Consider the following 23507-nt stretch of genomic DNA (forward strand, 5'->3'; position numbering starts at 1 on the left):
AGGTACCATCCTGTTGAAACCTCATTTCGTTTACATCCATATCTTGAAGTTTTGGCAACAAAAATCCATTGATCATGATTCTGTATCGATTTCCATTCACGGTAACGCGTCGTTCCTCATTTAAAAAAAATAAGGACCGATGATTCCACCAGTCCATAGGCCGCACCAAACAATAGAGAGTAACTTTGAATAGAGACGTAACTTTAAACAAATTAAATTTTCGGGGATGTTTTTTTTTTGATAATCCAATAACAAAGAAACAATTTATTAGTTAAATGTCTATTAACACAACTATTATAATCTACAAATACATAAACATTATTTAAATTATATTAATTGTAGCATTAGTCCAGCCAAAAATCAAAGCAGATAGACAACGCCATTATAATTCCAAATTTATTCGACAGGTCTAAAATAAAAGAAATTATTAGAATTTTTTTAATTCACACATTGATAAAAATTGATAATTAAAACCAAATCAAAAAGTGATTTTTAAGAAATCTTATGCTATGTTCCCACTGACTCGTTTTCTTCATTCGTTTTTCCAAAACATTTCACACCGAGTTTGTTCAAATAAATACCGCGATCCCAAAGGAGAAAAATTGTTTAAGTTATTTTCATTCTTTCTATGAATTTTATTTTAATAGTTTGGCATATTTTGGTGTATTTGTGTTATATTTCATTTTGATGTGTTCAAAAAAGTTCTTCATGGTTGTGCTGTTCTATTTCAAAATCCAATCACTCGGCGGGCCCTCGGATAATTTTTTGTTGTTAAATTTTTTGGTACGACCTTCTTATTCTTTATTTTTGGTTATATTTAGATCTGTTCTAAAATGGGCTTTCAAGGTCTCTCAATATGCAAATAAAAATACTATTTCATGTTTACATCCGACGTTTATTATCGATGAATAAAAAACAAACATATTCCCGTAAAGTCATGCCAAAATCTATAGGAACAAAAAACTGTGCATCAATTGAGTTAATTTGAACTGTTTTAATAAAGTAACCGCGAAAATTTCAACTCGAACTGCGAACATAGTACTTACCTTAACATATAAATATAATTTGTGGTATATGGCCACCACGACTATTTCGCGTCATTCTGGACTTCAGGTATCCCCACAAAAAGTAGTAGAGTTGCATCAAATCACGAAAGAACATTTCAACGACAACATTATTTCGAGAAATGGACCGGTGACAAATTATATTTATATCCCCCCCCCCCCCCCAAAAGTAGTCGATTTGCATCAAATCACGAAAGAACATTTCAACGACAACATTATTTCGAGAAATGGATCGGTGACATTTCTCGAAATAATGTTGTCTTTCATAAGTTCATTGTTTCGCCCGTAGTATGGCAAGAGGTACCATCCTGTTGAAACCTCATTTCGTTTACATCCATATCTTGAAGTTTTGGCAACAAAAATCCATTGATCATGATTCTGTATCGATTTCCATTCACGGTAACGCGTCGTTCCTCATTTAAAAAAAATAAGGACCGATGATTCCACCAGTCCATAGGCCGCACCAAACAATAGAGAGTAACTTTGAATAGAGACGTAACTTTAAACAAATTAAATTTTCGGGGATGTTTTTTTTTTTGATAATCCAATAACAAAGAAACAATTTATTAGTTAAATGTCTATTAACACAACTATTATAATCTACAAATACATAAACATTATTTAAATTATATTAATTGTAGCATTAGTCCAGCCAAAAATCAAAGCAGATAGACAACGCCATTATAATTCCAAATTTATTCGACAGGTCTAAAATAAAAGAAATTATTAGAATTTTTTTAATTCACACATTGATAAAAATTGATAATTAAAACCAAATCAAAAAGTGATTTTTAAGAAATCTTATGCTATGTTCCCACTGACTCGTTTTCTTCATTCGTTTTTCCAAAACATTTCACACCGAGTTTGTTCAAATAAATACCGCGATCCCAAAGGAGAACAATTGTTTAAGTTATTTTCATTCTTTCTATGAATTTTATTTTAATAGTTTGGCATATTTTGGTGTATTTGTGTTATATTTCATTTTGATGTGTTCAAAAAAGTTCTTCATGGTTGTGCTGTTCTATTTCAAAATCCAATCACTCGGCGGGCCCTCGGATAATTTTTTGTTGTTAAATTTTTTGGTACGACCTTCTTATTCTTTATTTTTGGTTATATTTAGATCTGTTCTAAAATGGGATTTCAAGGTCTCTCAATATGCAAATAAAAATACTATTTCATGTTTACATCCGACGTTTCGTTGGTGATTTCCAATCTCTTCTGGGATGAATTTTTTATTGAAATCTGGCAACCATATTGTAAACAGAAAAAAAGAGTATGTTCAGTCAGAGCATATTCCAAATTAGGGTCGTTTACCTCATTTCGTTTACATCCATATCTTGAAGTTTTGGCAACAAAAATCCATTGATCATGATTCTGTATCGATTTCCATTCACGGTAACGCGTCGTTCCTCATTTAAAAAAAATAAGGACCGATGATTCCACCAGTCCATAGGCCGCACCAAACAATAGAGAGTAACTTTGAATAGAGACGTAACTTTAAACAAATTAAATTTTCGGGGATGTTTTTTTTTTTGATAATCCAATAACAAAGAAACAATTTATTAGTTAAATGTCTATTAACACAACTATTATAATCTACAAATACATAAACATTATTTAAATTATATTAATTGTAGCATTAGTCCAGCCAAAAATCAAAGCAGATAGACAACGCCATTATAATTCCAAATTTATTCGACAGGTCTAAAATAAAAGAAATTATTAGAATTTTTTTAATTCACACATTGATAAAAATTGATAATTAAAACCAAATCAAAAAGTGATTTTTAAGAAATCTTATGCTATGTTCCCACTGACTCGTTTTCTTCATTCGTTTTTCCAAAACATTTCACACCGAGTTTGTTCAAATAAATACCGCGATCCCAAAGGAGAAAAATTGTTTAAGTTATTTTCATTCTTTCTATGAATTTTATTTTAATAGTTTGGCATATTTTGGTGTATTTGTGTTATATTTCATTTTGATGTGTTCAAAAAAGTTCTTCATGGTTGTGCTGTTCTATTTCAAAATCCAATCACTCGGCGGGCCCTCGGATAATTTTTTGTTGTTAAATTTTTTGGTACGACCTTCTTATTCTTTATTTTTGGTTATATTTAGATCTGTTCTAAAATGGGATTTCAAGGTCTCTCAATATGCAAATAAAAATACTATTTCATGTTTACATCCGACGTTTCGTTGGTGATTTCCAATCTCTTCTGGGATGAATTTTTTATTGAAATCTGGCAACCATATTGTAAACAGAAAAAAAAGAGTATGTTCAGTCAGAGCATATTCCAAATTAGGGTCGTTTACATTAGGACTGTTTTCTTTTTGAACTGGTTGTATCATTTGTATGGGATTCGTTGCACTGGTGTTCTATCAAGAACATCTATCAGTGCAAGTCGCACCAGAGTCACCATGATATGCGAATTTTGTATTGTCAAAATATGAATTGGCAACTAAAGTAATGCTGGGGAAGGAACACATCTCAAGTGAATGTCACATACAGAAAAGAAGAAGAAACGAAAGAAGAAGTAAATAAAGAAATACAAAATATTTGTTTGGATTTTGTGATATTATCGTGCCGCTACAAAAACTGATGTATTCTTCACAAACTCTCAAAATTGATCAAAATAGATGCGGTTAATTATGCTAATGTTTTAAATGTCGCAACATTAGTGCTATTGGATGCAGGAATATAAAAAGAAAATAACATTCCCCTGTATCGAATCATGAGGAAATATCTGGAGACCCAACTTTAGCTGTAACATCTCTAACAACTTCCAATAAAAGAACCTTCATGGAAATGGCAACGCTTTCATTTGGACAATTCGTCAAAGATAATCGACCAGGCCTTGTCTCTATTATGCTCTGTTTTTGGAATAATTCAATAATATGACCGGCAATAATTATAATTAACTTATTGAAAAGCAAAATATCGATGGTTTTAATAATATAGAAAAATAAATTGTGAAACGCTATGGAAAGTATCAAGTAAATATATATGTATTATAACTTAAATTAAAGCTTGAGATCCCAGCTACAAAATAAGAAGAAACTAAACTCGGATTTATGTCGGTTTTGATGAAAAAAATAACAAAAACAAAAAATCCTTAATTTCGCATAGCAAAATAAAAACTTGGTGTAATAAAATGAAATTTTTTGGTTTAAATATGACAAGTTTTTAATATTTTGTATGTTATCCATTAGCGTTTGTTACAGCTTGGAGTATTTTTGGCATTAAGTGGGCTAGGATTTTCGTCAAATTTACGGGAATTGAGCTCCATATTCCCATAAGGACGATTTTGAGAGTTTCTTTGCTTTGTATTCATATATTTCCAAATGTGTTCAATTAGATTCATGTCTGGCCACTGCAGAGGTGAGGTAATACTTTTTTGGTGTTGTATATCAAGTATTCTTTAAGAATATGGGTCAAATTCTTGGAGTCATTATATTGGACAAACACTAATCCATCTTCCAGGCCCGTTTTTGGGCAGATTCAACCAAATTATTCTTTAAAATGTGTAAATTATCTATTGTGGTTATATTTCCTTCAAGAAATAAGGGGGTTTTCAATGCCATTTGCATGCCGTCACATTTTTGTCTATGAGGTTAGCAGCAAAAGTAATATTTCGTTTTTTTCCCATTTTTGTCCCTTTTTTTCCTACGTGAAGTACCGACATTCAGACTTAAATTTTTCTTCATCCTAAAATATATATTGTAAAGAAATAAAGAATTTTCTCTGCACAAATACGTCTTCACGTTATTCCACTGAAAATAACAGGTTATGGGCCCAGCAGATAAATTTGGAATTCAACTTAATAATATAATACAACTTAATAATTTTTAAAAATAAAAATTAAGAAATGCAGAAGAGTCGAATTGACAATATCGGAGGAGTCCAAACTGTGGCATAAATGATTAGGTCACATTGGGAATAAAGGAATGAGGGACTTGGGGAATTTCAATATGGTGAGTGGTTTGCCAAAAGTAGAAATAGAAGATTTTTGTGACGTATGTATAAAAAGCAAACAAACCCGTGAACCCTTTTCCGGAAACCACATTCGAGCTTCTAAGCCCATAGAGCACATTCACTCCGACCTTGCCCTATAAATCCTGCGTCACATGTTGGGTCAAATTATTTCGTATCTTTTATTGATGACTACACACATTTCGCTGTCGTATATACAGAAGTTTAAGGAATATGACGCAAAGGTAACGGCAAAATTTAATTCAAAAATATAAAAACTAACCATCCACCAGGGAAAAGAATATATATGTAATGATAGGCTTAAATTGTATAAGGAAAAGGGTATACAGTAATCCTTCGATTTACGTCGTCAAATTGTTTGTTACATCAAACTTCGATTTACGTCACCATTCGATTTACGTCGTCGATTTTTTGCCCACTTTATGAGAAACGCCTTCCATATGTAAAATAAGTATCAACGATAATGATGAAATCGAAACATGTTTTCTGAAATTCTTACCGAAATTACTAAATTACCTTTATTTTTGAAGTTTTTTCTTATGTACACGCACATACATACATAAATGGACTTAGGAGTAACTATGAACAATTTTGAATTCGTTTTACGTCGTTTCGATCAACGTCGTCAAATTCCGGAACCATTTACGACGTAAATCGAGGGATTACTGTACAAATAATGCACACAATGACATACACTCCACAACAAAACGGGGTCTCGGAAAGATTCAATCGAACTGTCCTGGAAAAAATTCGGGCGCTAATAATAGATTCAAATGTACCGAAACATCTTTGGCCTGAGGCACTGTACACTAGTGTCCACATATTAAATAGGAGTCCGACAAAAGCTATAACAGGATTCAAAACACCGGCAGAACATTGGTACCAAGTGAAGACTGATGTCACAAAGATGAAAGTCCTTCGGGTGTAAAGCATACGGTTGGATTCCAAGTCAAAAAAGAACAAAACTAGATCCAAAAAGCAAAATATATGTAATGGTTGGTTATTGTACTAACGGATACAGAATCTGGAATAGAGAAAACAATAAAATAGTTCTAGTGCGAGACGTCAGATTTGATGAAAGCACATATCCATACAAAGAAAATAATATATTATTACCTAATGAAATATTTATTCAACGCAATGATCGAGAGGAGGAGGACTCAGCAGGGTTTGTAATTGATTCACTCCTTGCACAAAATAATGTGACGTCTTCGTTTGAGCAAGAATCCGAAATTGCCTCAGAAGTAGTAACTAATCAAATCCAAGATAATGAAATTCAGTTCAATGCTGAAAGGGAAGTAGATACTGAAGATGTGAATCACAATTTGGTTGAAAACGAACCATGCGATGAAAATGTGCTGACAACAATATAACGAGCGGCAATGATTATTTGCAAATCCAGCCTAGACGAAGTGAACGTGAAAGAAGGCTTCCATTAAAATTACCTGATCATTACTTGTCTACTTTCCAATGTTCATTAGGCGTAATGCCAAATACTTTTCAAGATATTGAAAATTCCGATGAGAAGGAAATATGATTGCTAGCTGTAAACGAAGAAATTGAATCAATGCATAAAAACAACGTATGGGAGTATGTACTAAAACCAGACAATGCCATCGCGATACAAAACTAGACTTGTAGCAAAGGGCTTTATGCAAAAACCGGGTTTAGATTATACGGAAACGTATTCTCCTGTAGCTAAACTAGCTACAATAGGTGTTAGCTTTTGGAGTTCGTTATGACTATATGTTTCATCAGCCTTTCTATATGGTGAATTGAAGGAAGATATCTTTATTGAAGCTCCCGAAGGTGTAAAATGCAAAGAAAATATGGTTCTAAAGTTAAATAGAAGCCTATACAGGTTAAAACAAAGTCCAAGTTGCTGGAATGAAAAACCAAATGATCATCTAGTCACCATCGGATTTAAAAGATTGCTCCATGATTATTGTCTATATGTGAAAAATGCTGAAAAAGGTGTTATAGTCTTACTAATTTACGTGGACGATGTTTTACTCCTGGCGAGAAGTATTAGAGAAATTGAAGAAATAAAAACCTTACTAGAAAACAATGGAAAAAAACATGGAAAAAATTTCACTTATTACCAATAGAAAAACGAGATGTCACCATTAGCGTAGCTAGACAATTTTCCTAGGGGGGGCTATAGCCCCCCTAGCTAAACATTTATAGACTGAACTTATAGGTTCAATTATTGTTTTATTTCATAAAAAAGAATACAAAAATAGACATCAAAATAATATATAATAAAGCAACTAAAAGTAGTTCCACACTTTTCCCAGCAAAAAAACTGGGATTTGTTTTAAAAGCACAACTTTAAAAGCACTTCCAAAAATGTCCTCACAAAGAAGTTAATTATATTAACTACACAGTAAGTTTTTTACTTCAGTTTTTTCATATTTTAATGCGTAATTTTTGTTTTCTTTTTTCAAATAGTTTAAAAAAAGAGTAAAAATAAATAAAATGGTAAAAATTATTCAAATTTTGCCACAAAAATGCTAATCCATTATAGAAAAATGGATAATTTTTGAAAATATTCAAACAAGCGTTAGAATGCATTAAAAATCATAAAAAAATATAAAAATTATTATAAATTAATGTTTCTTGAAGCTCGAGGTCTTTATAAATATTTATATAATTCTAACAAAAGTTCGACCAAAAATCAAATAAAAAACGAATAAATAAAAATTATTTATTTGGGAAAATATCACACAACGATATGGATCACACCGTAAGAAGTGATGCAAATTTATTGCAACGGCTGTTGAAACGGTGGACATTCGTTCTATGACGAGTTCCTATTACATTAATCGCTTCTCCGCCAATTTTGCACCACTTCCGGACCCAAAAAGAACATTTTCACTTCTTTTTTGGCGACGCTTTTTGCAGCATTATTAATTTATGAAAGGGAGCCACCGTGGTGCAATGGTTAGCATGCCCGCCTTGCATACACAAGGTCGTGGGTTCGATTCCTGCTACGACCGAACACCAAAAAGTTTTTCAGCGGTGGATTATCCCACCTCAGTAATGCTGGTGACATTTCTGAGGGTTTCAAAGCTTCTCTAAGTGGTTTCACTGGAATGTGGAACGCCGTTCGGACTCGGCTATAAAAAGGAGGTCCCTCGTCATTGAGTTTAACATGGAATTGGGCAGCACTCAGTGATAATAGAGAAGTTCACCACTGTGGTATCACAATGGACTGAATAGTCTAAGTGAGCCTGATACATTGGGCTGCCACATAACCTAACCTAACCTAATTTATGAAAGAATAGTTTTAATACCAATTACTATTTTTTAATTAAGATGACTAAACCAGACTAAACAATATAATAAAAGAGCTTTACAGCCTGTTTATGTATGTCGAATAATCTCTGTGGATCGACTAAAATGGAAACAAACAGCTGAATTTATAACCAAAAAACAGCTGTTTCTATGCATTTCAGTCGATCGATTGAACTCGTTCGACATACAGAAACAGGCTGTTAGGTATTCAACTAAACCATAAGTTCAATCACAGCTATATTTCAAAAATATCAGACTTCAAACATTGCCATCGGCAACTGCTACCACAACCCAAGTAATTCGATTGTGCATGAAAGTCTTTAGCGGAACTTTGTGCGGTTGTATACACTTGTTTAATTTTTATAAAAATGTAAAATCGTAAATAGGTTTTCAAATTCTGGGGGGGTTTTCTGGGGGGTTCTAAGCCCCCTCCCCAGAGGCCTTCCTACGCTTATGGATGTCACGAATAATCCATATCAAGAATTGTTGGGCAGCTTAATGTACCTTATGGTTTGTTTACGTCCGGAAATCGCTTTTGCTGTCGGGTATCTGGGGCGTTTTCAACAAAATCCCAGTGATGATCATTGGAATGCACTTAAAAGAATTTTACGCTACTTACAAGGCTCGAAATCTTTGAAGTTGAATTTTAAAAGGGACACAAATTCCAAACCATTACTAGGGTATGCTGACGCAGACTGGGCGTCAGATCAAAGTGATAGAAAATAAACAAGCGGTTACATATTCTTCGTTTTGGGATGCCCAGTATCATGGTGCAGCAAAAAACAAAGCACTGTAGCTTTATCGTCTAGCGAAACCGAATATGTTGCACTTAGTGGGGCTGTATCCGAAGGTTTGTGGATATCAGGAATTTTAGAAGATCTAGCAATTTTCCAACAGAGTGACAGTTTTACTATTTTCGAGGATAATGCTGTATGTATTGCAATGGCGAATAATTCTGAAATTAAGAGAGCAAAACATATTGACATAAAACACCACTTCCTACATGACCACATAAACAGTGGCAAAGTGGTTATAAAACCAGTTTCATCAAAGGATCAAGTACCAATAGAAGAAATTATTGACTCTGCATAAATATTCCTTGGATATCAGGAATTTTAGAAGATCTAGCAATTTTCCAACAGAGTGACAGTTTTACTATTTTCGAGAATAATGCTGTATGTATTGCAATGACGAATAATTCCGAAATTAAGAGAGCAAAACATATTGACATAAAACACCACTTAAAAGAATTTTACGCTATTTACAAGGCTCGAAATCTTTGAAGTTGAATTTTAAAAGGGACACAAATTCCAAACCATTACTAGGGTATGCTGACGCAGACTGGGCGTCAGATCAAAGTGATAGAAAATAAACAAGCGGTTACATATTCTTCGTTTTGGGATGCCCAGTATCATGGTGCAGCAAAAAACAAAGCACTGTAGCTTTATCGTCTAGCGAAACCGAATATGTTGCACTTAGTGGGGCTGTATCCGAAGGTTTGTGGATATCAGGAATTTTAGAAGATCTAGCAATTTTCCAACAGAGTGACAGTTTTACTATTTTCGAGGATAATGCTGTATGTATTGCAATGGCGAATAATTCTGAAATTAAGAGAGCAAAACATATTGACATAAAACACCACTTCCTACATGACCACATAAACAGTGGCAAAGTGGTTATAAAACCAGTTTCATCAAAGGATCAAGTACCAATAGAAGAAATTATTGACTCTGCATAAATATTCCTTGGATATCAGGAATTTTAGAAGATCTAGCAATTTTCCAACAGAGTGACAGTTTTACTATTTTCGAGAATAATGCTGTATGTATTGCAATGACGAATAATTCCGAAATTAAGAGAGCAAAACATATTGACATAAAACACCACTTCCTACGTGACCACATAAACTGTGGCAAAGTTGTTATAAGTACCAATAGAAGAATTATTGACTCTGCATAAATATTCCTTGGATATCAGGAATTTTAGAAGATCTAGCAATTTTCCAACAGAGTGACAGTTTTACTATTTTCGAGAATAATGCTGTATGTATTGCAATGACGAATAATTCTGAAATTAAGAGAGCAAAACATATTGACATAAAACACCACTTCCTACGTGACCACATAAACTGTGGCAAAGTGGTTATAAAACCAGTTTCATCAAAGGATCAAGTACCAATAGAAGAAATTATTGACTCTGCATAAATATTCCTTGGATTTCTCCAAAATACCATGGCAATGAGTGAAAATTTATGCCAATTTGATTAATCGATTCGAGACTATCAGGAACATAAGGGCGAACATCAACAAATCCAAAGAAAATCCAGTAGAAAACATGAATTTCATACCACCGGCCATTACAACCAAATGAATACATCGTCTTTCTTTAGTTCTTGGTCATTTCGACGAACTGATGAGAAATAATCGCTCTTGAGTTTTAATTAATCTCTTATTAGTTGAAATTTAAATTTTCAAGCATCTTTTTTTTTTATTTGTAAACAATAGGTTAGGTTAGGTGGCAGCCCGAAGTATCAGGCTCACTTAGACTATTCAGTCCATTGTGATACCACATTGGTGAACTACTCTTTTATCACTGAGTGCTGCCCGATTCCATGTTAAGCTCAATGACAAGGGACCTCCTTTTTATAGCCGAGTCCGAACGGCGTTCCACATTGCAGTGAAACCACTTAGAGAAGCTTTGAAACCCTCAGAAATGTCACCAGCATTACTGGGATGGGATAATCCACCGCTGAAAAACTTTTTGGTGTTCGGTCGCAGCAGGAATCGAACCCACGACCTTGTGTATGCAAGGCGGACATGCTAACCATTGCACCACCGTGGCTCCCATTTTTAAACAATAAATTTTATTTTGACAGCTGTAAACAATAAATTTTATTTTAACAGCTGGGGGACCAAGTGTTGCCAATCAAAATCGAAATTTGAACTGAAACCATTTTTGCGTTTTCTTTTAGCACTGGTGAACAGTGTAGAAAGAAAACAGTCCTATTACAATATTGACGTGTTTTGGAGGAAAACTTGTGTTTTTAACTTAATTTTTTGTATGGGGAAAACGACTCAAACCCCAAAACATGCTTGGTGAGAACGCCGTATTAGACTACACTCATAGAAAAAATATTGCTGATGCTAGCAAACGTTGTATGCTGTTTTTCACACAAAAAAATACTGCTGTTTTAGTAGTTTTTTTTTTTGCTAAAACAGCAAACAGTCTGTTATTTTGGAATATAATACATACTTCCAGAAAATTCTGCTGACTTGTGGCAGAGAAATAATCAGATGTCCATACTTCGTAGAGTAACAAGAAATTCTTTTATTTGCAAATAACTCTTCAACGTGGATGAACCAAACTTCAGGGTGATCCATCCAAAAAGAAGGAAATTTAATAGATGTTGCAGAGACTTCCAATTCATTATTAAGAATAGGAGGGCGTTCGTTTAGTGGATTAGCCAGGGCTGTGGAGCCGGAGTCGGAGTTTGAAGATTTTGCTGGAGTCGGAGTCGTAAAAATTTTGCTCGACTCCGACTCCGGGTAAACCAAATTTTTTAAAACACTTCACATTTTTGTAACTAAGCAAGTTTTTACTCAAATTAGTTTCCTCTGCGTTACTCATTCGATCAATGTACAGCATGATTGTAAATGAAAATCAACTTCCAATTACGGCTATCTTTTTATGTTTCCTAGAATGTTAGACTAGCAGATGGGCTGGATCGATCCATTTTAATGCCCATATCAATTTATTTGAAATTTCCGAACAATCGAAATTATTTTTATACCCTCCACCATAGGACAAAGTTAATATACCCCCAGTATATTAACTTTGTCATTCCGTTTGTAACACATCGAAACACATGTCCGTCCGTCCGTCTGTTGAAATCACGCTAACTTCCGAACGAAACAAGCTATCGACTTGAAACTTGGCACAAGTAGTTGTTATTGATGTAGGTCGGATGGTATTGCAAATGGGCCATATCGGTCCACTTTTACGTATAGCCCCCATGTAAACGGACCCCCAAATTTGGCTTGCCGATCCTCTAAGAGAAGCAAATTTCACCCGGCTGAAATTTGGTACATGGTGTTAGTATATGGTCTCTAACAACCATGCAAAAATTGGTCCATATCGGTTCATAATTATATATAGCCCCCATATAAACCGATCAGCTCAGTAATTAGCGTGTGTGAGTGGTGAATTTTTTAATTAAAACAAAACTTCAATTGTAACTTATCTCGCTATATTTTGAAGCATTCTAATTTATCTTTGGTTGTCTCCTTGATGTTTGTTATTCCCAATATCTTAGTTTGCTACACCGTTTGATTGTATCCTCAATGTTTATCTAAAATTATATTTTGCAAGCCCAATTGGCATCAGACAATACCGCAGGGCTATTGATTCTTTATAATTGCTAGATCTCTGTAGCTTTGATAAATGTTCTTTGTACCTTGATAAATTTTTATTTGATGCAATTTATTCGATTACGGACTTCGCAAACTAGAACTTGCAGGATCGCCAATGTGGGGTACTTGATATACAAACCGATGTAGGTCATTTGTTATATATTATAATATCGGAGGATTCGATATTGACTTATCGTTATGAAGTTATTATAATTAATTTTAATTAATTATAGAAAATTAATGACAAACAAAACATATACCTGTGTACATATATTAAATTCAAAACTTTTATGTTTTTATGAATTAAAGAATATAAAGTGTTATCTATGAAAATAATATCTAATAACGCCACTACAAAACTTTTTTGGCAATTTTTTAAGGTGGGCATTAAGTCCGATGCCAATAATTCCACAACAACATCAGCTTCTAATATCTGAATGACATTGTTTTTAAACGCCGTTCGCCTGTGAAACTCTTTACCTGCGACCAATCAATTTATTGGCAATGCGTTATATGGATATTTTTCTGCTTAATGCTAATACATACACACCCTTATCAATTCAGTTCCTTCCCAATAAATACAGGATGAGCGTTTTTCAAATGCAACAACTTTTCAGTTTGAGGGTAAATATAATTTTCAACATAAATTCAACTTGACTTGAAATAGCTCATCTTCAATACATCTTCAAATTGTTTGCGAATTACTTCCAATTTGCCAAAATGTTGACGAAATCTTTGAAAAGGTGTTGAAGATAATATGAGAAAACTTTGACAAAACACTACCCTAAAATGCAACGAAAAAACCATGTGGTTTTCAATACTTATTTGTGCAACGAAGTTCGTGGTCAATTGCAAGAAATAAAAAAATGGAACATTTTAGACAAATAACCAAATAGTTTATAAAAATAGGTAAGTGAAAATAAAAAATGAAATAAAACTTTAAGAAAGCCACGAAATGTATATCTCTTTGCAGAAAACTAAAATTATGGATTATACGTTCTTAAAAACATTAAAAAGCTGACCGATGAAAAAATGGTGGACAATTAACTGGAACTGCTTCAAATAGTTTATAATAATTGGTACGTCAAGGAGCCACCGTGGTGCAATGGTTAGCATGCCCGCCTTGCATACACAAGGTCGTGGGTTCGATTCCTGCTACGACCGAACACCAAAAAGTTTTTCAGCGGTGGATTATCCCTCCTCAGTAATGCTGGTGACATTTCTGAGGGTTTCAAAGCTTCTCTAAGTGGTTTCACCACAATGTGGAACGCCGTTCGGACTCGGCTATAAAAAGGAGGTCCCTTGTCATTGAGCTTAACATGGAATCGGGCAGCACTCAGTGATAAGAGAGAAGTTCACCACTGTGGTATCACAATGGACTGAATAGTCTAAGTGAGCCTGATACATCGGGCTGCTACATAACCTAACCTAACATTGGTACGTCAATATGAAAAATTAAATCAACACTTTAGAGAAGTCACTAAATTTAAATCTCTTTGCAGAAAACTAAAATCTTTGGATGCTACATTCTTGCAAACATTAAGAAGCTGACCAATGAAAAATGAGTGGCTTATCGACAAGAAAAAATTTCCAGAAACATTACAAGTGCAACCAATTAAAATTGTTAAAAACAACAAATTGTTGAAATCAACAACTTCTGGATGAAAATGTGCATCACATCGTCAGTTTAATTCATATGCTATTATCAGTTTAAAATGGATATTTTGTGAATTCCTTCTGCTGGAAATCAATTCTAACACGCGGTCCAGTACGTTCCTAATTTCAAATTGCCCGCATGTTAATAAATTTTAATGCTGTTTTATGACACCAAAAGGAAGGAAATCGAATGATCAATGCAAAAGTGTTTACTAATAATGTTTAAGATATTTAAAGTTTTGTTTGTTTTTTTTTTTTTGTTCTTATTTGTTGATATGTTTAATAAGATTATTATTTATCAATTGGTATTGTAGTGTATTATGTAGTATAGTGTATTATTATATATTTTATTTTGATGAAAATGAATAATTTATACAAAATTCATAGAATTTTGGTTTTGACTTTCAATTTGAAGTGGGGATATCATTCATACAAATTTAGGTTGAAAAGCATTTGCAACGATGTTAATTTTGAATTTGTCTCGCATCGAAAATTGTTTGACAAATTATGTGCATTTCAATTTGAGGATAACACTTGAGATATTATTGCTAATGTGTTGAATTTCACTGTTGAGGGTAATGTCTGTTTTTTGTTAAGAACGCGATTTTCTCAAAAATTTCTCAACTTGAATATTACCCTAATCCTTTGAAAAAATGTTTGAAAAATTGTTGAAATTTAGCATTTTTCAAACGTTTGTGTTTATTGGGTTGGGTTATATCTAAATTATTGGTTATTAAAATGTCCGTCCTTATTGTTACATGCATTTAGAATTTTGTAGGATCAACTACTATCATTTGTCGTTAAATTATACTAGTTTAAGGTGAGTACTATGTTCAGTTTTTTCACCACAACAATAAATTAAAACTGCAAAAAACTATATGAAGGTCATTATATTTTTATCAAGTTATGTCAAATTATGTATGGAAAAGACTCAAAGCATTGATTGTGAAACATTATATATTTCTAAATTGATTCAAAAAAGTAACCGTGAAAATAAGCTGGCTTTCAGATTGTCCGTCCTTATTGTTACATGCATTTAGAATTTTGTAGGATCAACTACTATCATTTGTCGTTAAATTATACTAGTTTAAGGTGAGTACTATGTTCAGTTTTTTCACCACAACAATAAATTAAAACTGCAAAAAACTATATGAAGGTCATTATATTTTTATCAAGTTATGTCAAATTATGTATGGAAAAGACTCAAAGCATTGATTGTGAAACATTATATATTTCTAAATTGATTCAAAAAAGTAACCGTGAAAATAAGCTGGCTTTCAGATTGAAAAAAAATGTTTTTTATGGAACACTTTTTGGGATATATCGTTATTTTTAGTTTTACGCTCTTTTTTATTAAACAAATTATATCTCAAGTTAGAAATGTCCTATTATATCGTTGTTGGTACTAGAATGGAAGGTATTGAGATTGGTCACACAGAAATGCATTTTTGTGTGGTGAGTGGGTCTCGTATTTACATGATTTGACATCGGATTTGTTCACTCAGTTACTTACTTATTCAAAGCCTTTGCAGGGCCAATTTAACGAATTACAATGTACTACTCTAACGGACATTACAATATTATAAGAAAATATTAAATATCAATTAATAAAAATAAACAACAATCTTATATAAAAAATTGAACCAGCAATCTTATATCAATAATGTTATTATACATTTTTTAATTTTTTTTGCAAATTATAACTCGAGTTAGAAATGTCCAAACATTTCTAACTCGAGTTATAATTTGTTTAGTGAAAAAAGAGCGAAAAACTAAAAATAACGGGATATCTCAAAAACTGTTCGATACATTTTTTTCGAATTCAGCAGATCAAAATAACAGGTTGGCTGATAAGTCCCCGGTCTAACACATAGATGGTGTCGCTAGTATTAAATGCATATTATTTTTATATAGTACCAACCTTCAAATGATTCGTGTCAAAATTTGACGTCTGTAAGTCAATTAGTTTGTGAGATAGAGCGTCTTTTGTGAAGCAACTTTTGTTATTGTGAAAAAAATGGAAAAAAAGGAATTTCGTGTTTTGATAAAAACACTGTTTTCTGAAGGGAAAAAATACGGTGGAAGCAAAAACTTGGCTTGATAATGAGTTTCCGGACTCTGCCCCAGGGAAATCAACAATAATTGATTGGTATGCAAAATTCAAGCGTGGTGAAATGAGCACGGAAGACGGTGAACGCAGTGGACGCCCGAAAGAGGTGGTTACCGACGAAAACATCAAAAAAATCCCCAAAATGATTTTGAATGACCGTAAAATGAAGTTGATCGAGATAGCAGAGGCCTTAAAGATATCAAAGGAACATGTTGGTCATATCATTCATCAATATTTGGATATGCGGAAGCTCTGTGCAAAATAGGTGCCGCGCGAGCTCACATTTGACCAAACACAACAACGTGTTGATGATTCTGAGTTTGCAGCTGTAAACTCGTAATACACCCGAGTTTTTCCGTCGATATATGACAATGGATGAAACATGGCTCCATCACTACACTCCTGCGTCCAATCGACAGTCGGCTGAGTGGACAGCGGCCGGTGAACCGTCTATGAAGCGTGGAAAGACTCAAAAGTCCGCTGGCAAAGTAATGGCCTCTGTTTTTTGGGATGCGCATGGAATAATTTTTATCGATTATCTTGAGAAGGGAAAAACCATCAACAGTGACTATTATATGGCGTTATTGGAGCGTTTGAAGGTCGAAATCGCGGCAAAACGCGATTGAAGGGGTGATCGCCGAAACTGAGGCCTATTTTGAGGCAAAACCGAAGGAGTACTACCAAAATGGTATCACAAAATTGGAAGGTCGTTATAATCGTTGTATCGCTCTTGAAGGGAACTATGTTGAATAATAAAAACGAATTTTTCTTTGTTAGACCGGGGACTTATCAGCCAATCTGTTACATAAGAAAAGTCACATTTCATCAAATGTACATGAAAAAAGATATATTTTGTAAATTAGTGTTATTATTTCTGATTAACCCATACTTTTTTATATACAAAGAAAGGTGAGTACTATGTACGATTTTCGAGTTGAAAATTTAATTCCGTGATTATTTTCCTGAAATAAACACAACTAAACATGAAAACAAATATATTCCTGTAAAGTCTAAGTTCATTTTTTTTTAATCTAATTTGTTTTTGCCTTTTTGTCAAATTATTTTTTCTTACTTCTGTTTTGTCTTTTCAAAGAATTCAACTAATTATTTTCAAATAAACAATTTATAAATTGTGCGCTTTATTTGAACCATCTACAAAGTAACCTCCAAATTTTCAAAGCGAAAAGCGAACACAGTACTGACCTTTAAGGTCATAATACCCACTTTAAGGTGCGTACTATGTTCGGTTTTAGAGTTGAAAACCACGTCATTTTCGCAATTAATTTTCCTTAAATAATCAAAATTATAAATGAAAACCAACTTATTCCTGTAAAGTCTTGTCAAAATCTAGAGGAACAAGAAACTGCGCATTTAATTTATCTGCTTTATATTGAAGTGTTTTAATAAAGTAACCGCGAAAATTTCAACGCGAAAAGCGAACATAGTACTTACCTTACAGGTAAGGAATATCAAACCATATTCCAAAGTTTTAAATACTTACACAATGCGCATAGTGTTAGTAAATCCTGCTCCCTGTTTCCAACCAGTGACTATAACAACTTGGTCGCCTGTTTTAACAAATCCATTCTTTTTACCAACTTGTACGCCAAATTGAACGCGAACGTCTACGTCCTTGAGCCAGTCAGTTAGTGGAGGTTCTATTTGGGCAAAAATAAAGCAATGAAACTAATGATTACCGCCATCAAATTATATAAAGGGTAAAAACCTTTGTAAACGAGGGGAACTAGTCCTCTGTATAAATGAGCTTGTCTAGCTGTTTGAGAGTAACGAGTCACAGCAATTATGGGACATCTAGGACGATATTTGCTTATGAGATACGCAGACTTTCCAGTTGTCGTTATAACGACTATAGCTGCCGCCAACGACTTGTTCGCGGCTTCAACGGCTGCAATCGCTGTTGCATGGGCAGCATCCAAAGTGTATGACTGGGTTGCACGTATTAAATCGTTGAATAGATTTTTATGCCATAAAGCAGCCTCCGCTTCCTTACATGTCTTTGCCATGGTTAGTACGCATTCCAATGGGTATTCGCCCTTGGCCGTTTCTCCTGACAACATTACGCAATCGGCTCCATCAAGAACTGCATTGGCAACGTCTGAAATTTCAGCACGTGTGGGACGCGGCTTTTTGATCATAGATTCTAACATTTGAGTAGCGCAAATTACCGGTTTACCAGCCATGTTGCAGCGGGAAATAATGGCTTTTTGAGCTAAGAATACCTTCTCTGGAGGAATTTCAATACCTAAATCTCCACGAGCAACCATTATTCCGTCAGAGGCAGCAATAATTTCATCCAAGTTGTGCATGCCTTGCTGATTTTCAATCTTTGATATAACTTTAATGTTTTTACCGTTTTCACCTAAAACGTTGCGTATATCTGAAAGAGCAGCAGCGTTTCGAATGAAAGATGCAAATATTATATCAACTCCCTGTTCAACACCGAACTTCAAGTCGGATTTATCCTTTTCGGAAACAGCTGGCAAATCAACCGGCACTCCAGGTAAATTAACGCCTTTTCTAGAACCCAAGCATCCGCCGTTTTCGATTTCACATGTCAACGTGTCACCAGAAACTTCTTTAACAATTAAAGAGATCAACCCATCATCGACATAAACACGATTTCCAGGCTTGACAACTCTAACTATGTTTTCATAATCGACATAAACAATGTCTTTGTTGCCCTTCTCAGCGTATTGCTTATTGGTCGATAGTTTAATAATTTCATTCTTTTTCAACTCAATTTCTGCAGTTCCGCTACCTTCGATTAAACCGGTACGAATTTCTGGGCCCTTTGTGTCCAATGCAATTGCAACTGAATATTCGTAACCTACTTTTTCGGAATAATTTTTGGCAGCCTGGCGGACATTCTTCACTGTTTCCGCATGATATTCGTGAGAACCATGGGAGAAATTCATGCGAGCGATATTCATGCCAGTGGCCATCATTTTTTCTAACATGCCCACGCTAACAGAGGCGGGACCAATGGTACATATTATCCCAGATAAACGGATTTGGGAAACAGGCGCATCGAACTGTAATCGGCACATATGCTCGAGTTGGGAGTCTGCTTGTGCGGCCATCTTTTGAGGATAGTCTTCTGGCTATAAAAAAAAAGAATTCATATAAAAAAGTGTTGGTGACGATCTATTGAATCTTATTGCAAAGTGAATATTTTCGTATAACTACTGCGAAATTTAGATTTTTGGTCAGTCGCTGTTTTGTGCAATGTGTGGTATTTTCCCTACCTTTTGAGAATATTATTCTGGCTATAAAATAAAAATAAATATTGAAATAACAATATTAATGACAATCTATTCAATCTTATTGTGAAGTGAATATTTTTGTATAATTATCGCTGGATTTATATTTTTGATAAGTCGCTGTTTAGTACAATGGTTTTCACACCCAAAGAAATTTGTTGGTCGGCACAAAATAGCAAAAAGTATGGTGAAAAAGGGAAAGAGTCGCAGTTTGCTGAAATAGCAAACATTGACCGTTCTTTTCTAAACTCGATTATACCGAACCATGTTTTAGCTTGCTTAAAAAGGGAAAATATTAGCTGTTTGTTGAAATAGCAAGCATGGATGGGTATTTTCTAAACTCGATTACACTATGTGCTATCATAAAAAAATAAAAAACAATATCCCATATTCGAATAATGATTGATTTTCTTACCCCTAGCGAACCCTTACATAAGATGAATTATGGCGATTTTGTATACAAACTCCCTATGGAAGAGAATATTATTGTAAAATTTTAAAGATTTTGGGGTTTGGATTACATTGTGAAAATAACAATCACGATTTGATATTGTTAATTCCGGAGCATGAAGGAATAAGTTAACCCTGGACAGTCATCCTTCGTCAAAATGACGACGCTTAATTTTAGTTTCGACGTAAACGCTGTTTTTGTTGATTGGAAGATGATAAATTTTAGTTATACTAATTCAACCATTATATGAATTGTTGTTTGTCATTAATTAAAAATGAACTGAGTAACAAAGTAAACTAAATTTTGGTTATAATTTTTGTTCACGATGCAATTTAGAGGCCCTTGAAATAAGCCGTAGTCAAAATGACGAAGGATGACGTTAGTATACCAAAAATAAGAATGACTTTGCAGGGTTAAGTACACACCTAACGCAATTTGCTACAATAAACTTCAGACAAATCTGTTAAAACAAAACTTGCAAAAACAAAAATCTGTTAAGCCTGAGGTTATATGGGCAAGTCATTTCAGGCTGGAATCGCCAGATCATTTAATTTTCTCCCTACTAAATTAAAGGATTTCTCGATTTCTAATTTGACTTATCGAAAGAGATTACTCATCTTGGATACCCTACATGAAGGTTATCCAACATCGTGTTAGTAGTGCTGCCTTGCCTTTTTGTACCCTTGCCTTTTTATACCCACCACCATAGAATGGTGACGGGGGTATAATAAGTTTGTCATTCCGTTTGTAACACATCGAAATATCGATTTCCGACTATATAAAGTAGAAATTCTAAGACGATATAACGATGTCCGTCTCTCTGTTGTAATCACGCTACAGTCTTCAATAATGAAGCAATCGTGCTGAAATTTTGCACAAACTCGTCTTTTGTCTGCAGGCAGGTCAAGTTCGAAGATGGGCTATATCGGTCCGGGTTTTGATATAGTCCCCATATAAACCGACCTCCCGATTTGGGGTCTTGGGCTTATAGAAATCGTAGTTTTTATCCAATTGAAATCTAGAGGTGTGCCAAAAATGGTGAGTATCGGTCCATGTTTTGGTATAGCCCCCATATAGACCGATCTCCCGATTTTACTTCTTGGGCTTATAGAAACAGCAGTTTTTATTCAATTTACCTGAAATTTAAAATCTAGAGGTATTGTAGGACCACAAATACGTGTGCCAAAAATTGTGAGTATCGGTCCATATTTTGGTATGGTCCCCATATAAAACGACCTCCCGATTTGGGGTCTTGGGCTTATAGAAACCGTAGTTTTTATCCAATTTGTCTGAAATTGGAAATCTAGAGGTATTTTAGGACCATAAAGAGGTGTGCCGAAAATGGTGAGTATCGGTCCATATTTTGGTATAGCCCCCATATAGACCGATTTCCCGATTTTACTTCTTGGGCTTCTAGAATCCGAAGTTTTTATCCTATTTGCCTGAAATTGGAAATCTAGAGGTATTTTCGGGTCATAAAGAGGTGTGCCGAAAACGGTGAGTATCGGTCCATATTTTAGTATAGCCCCCATAAGAACGATCTCCCGATTTAACTCCTTGGGTTTCTAGAAACCGTATTTTTTATCTGATTTGCCTGAAATTGTAAATATTCTGGTATTTTAGGATCACAAAAACGTGTATCGGATTAAGTTTTTATCGGTCTCTATATAGACCGACTTCACATCTTGAGGGTGTAGAAGGCGCACTGATCATTAAAATTTCTTGAAACTCAATGTAAAATTTCCAGATTTTACTTCTACAGATTTAAGATTTCAAATCAAGACGTTATTTTATAATTTTCTTGCACACTTACAAGAGATGTTAATGATTCCTCTAAAACTCAAACAAAAATGGTTCTTATAAATCAAGAATCTGATATTGTCCTCATAGGTGAAATCTATAATTTTATCTTCGGGAAGTGTCCTCAAGTCCTCAAGCCCTCCTGAAATTTCAAAGGAAACCCTAATATTTGGTTCATGGTGGTGGGTATTTAAGATTCGGCCCGGCCGAACTTAGTGCTGTATATACTTGTTTTAATTATATTGGGAACCTAAAATGTTTTGTTAAAATTTACTTTATTCATAGTTTGTAGTCCATTGTAATTTATATAAATTGACCGCTATGTTGCTTCAAATTGCATGATGAAAATAAAAATAATAAATAAATAAAACAGTAAAACGTCTGCTGATAACAGACTTATTCTTATAGGTATTTCTTGTATTTGCTCAAAAGTCGAATTTTTAATTAAGACAGCAAAGGGTTTTCATATGAAATTATTGTATTCATTCCATGATGATGGGTATTTAAAAACATATTTTGATATGCAGTTACTGCAATAAGACGAGTTTATGCCATTTTATCCATTATTTATTTTTTGTTATTAAAAACAACAATAAAAAATATGTGTAAATACGTAGAATATTGATGAATAACTAAAGGATTTATAAAGTTAAGATTCCTTGAGCTCATGGATGAAATTATAACAACAACTTAATGTAATGGTCAATTGTAGTTTTGTTTATTGCATAATTTTGTGGGGTTGCATGAGGAAAAGCTAAAAATTGGGCGCAAATGAGTTTATAGTTTAATATAAACTTGGCCTTCATCAATTTTCATTCGTGTGATGCATCCACATAATAGTGCATTGCTTGTATTACTTTTTGCCGATTGTGTAACAACGTATACAAATGTTGCTAATACCAACATCTGTTTAAATACTTCTATTATTAATCACATCATGAAGTAAAAAATTACACTTACGATTTACCTTTAACTTTGGAGCTTCATCGTATATAGTTGTATTCACCATTCTGCCTAAACGATTGACAAGAATTACTTGTCGTCTTTGAAAACTGCAAAATAAGTGGTACTGAAGAAGAACTGTTGCTGATATAACCGAATTACCAGATAAAAATATCCTGTTTCTAATCAAGAGGAAATTCAGTGGTCGAGAAAACGTGAAAATTTTTACAAATTTTCCCAGATCCAGAAGATAAATACTTTATTTCGTTGTAAAGATGTCGATATATTTTCCTTAATTTTTTCTTCGTGCAATACAAATTCTTTTAACTTATTTTTCTCACGAAAGAAAATATCTTTTTGCATTTAGACGTCAAAAGCTAAAACAATTCGTCCGTCTGTTGTTAAGGCTACCGACAAACTAACATCCAACCACCCAATGCCGAGTGCAAGCATAAACAAATATTACGGCAAATGTTCTTAATTTCGTTCACAGTAAGGGTGGAGAAGA

At 33.9% G+C, this 23507-nt stretch overlaps 1 protein-coding gene across 5 annotated transcripts; it reads right to left on the minus strand.

The window, feature by feature from the left end:
* Positions 1 to 227: 227 nt before the first annotated feature.
* Positions 228 to 23387, minus strand: LOC142228395 (pyruvate kinase-like). Of its 5 annotated transcripts, none has more exons than XR_012720154.1 (5): positions 23025 to 23387; positions 18252 to 19647; positions 18027 to 18183; positions 2379 to 2768; positions 228 to 2306 (listed from the first exon to the last, which is right to left on the minus strand). XR_012720154.1 is itself a non-coding variant. In XM_075298826.1 (4 exons), exons 1-4 carry the CDS (start codon positions 23064 to 23066, stop codon positions 2756 to 2758), a joined length of 1608 nt encoding a protein of 535 aa, XP_075154941.1. In that variant the 5' UTR covers positions 23067 to 23387; the 3' UTR covers positions 228 to 2755. The 5 variants fall into 5 exon arrangements, 2 of the variants coding, with proteins under 2 accessions (XP_075154941.1, XP_075154953.1); XR_012720151.1 differs by lacking the exons at positions 228 to 2306; positions 2379 to 2768 and adding exons at positions 5536 to 6018; positions 6170 to 6340; XR_012720150.1 differs by lacking the exons at positions 228 to 2306; positions 2379 to 2768 and adding exons at positions 5536 to 6077; positions 6170 to 6340.
* Between the last annotated feature and the right edge of the window lie 120 nt (positions 23388 to 23507).

The sequence above is a fragment of the Haematobia irritans genome, chromosome 1 (assembly GCF_050003625.1).
Source record: "Haematobia irritans isolate KBUSLIRL chromosome 1, ASM5000362v1, whole genome shotgun sequence".
NCBI classification, from domain to species: Eukaryota; Metazoa; Arthropoda; class Insecta; order Diptera; family Muscidae; genus Haematobia; species Haematobia irritans.

What these genes read in the sequence shown, in the direction of transcription:
- LOC142228395 (XM_075298826.1), bottom strand. Translation starts at nt 23,066, where the DNA reads ATGGTGAATACAACTATATACGATGAAGCTCCAAAGTTAAAG. An exon ending in ATGAAGCTCCAAAGTTAAAG is followed by an intron (nt 19,648 to 23,024) that starts GTAAATCGTAAG and finishes TTTTTTTTATAG; the next exon opens with CCAGAAGACTATCCTCAAAA. An exon ending in AGTTCCCCTCGTTTACAAAG is followed by an intron (nt 18,184 to 18,251) that starts GTTTTTACCCTT and finishes TTGCCCAAATAG; the next exon opens with AACCTCCACTAACTGACTGG.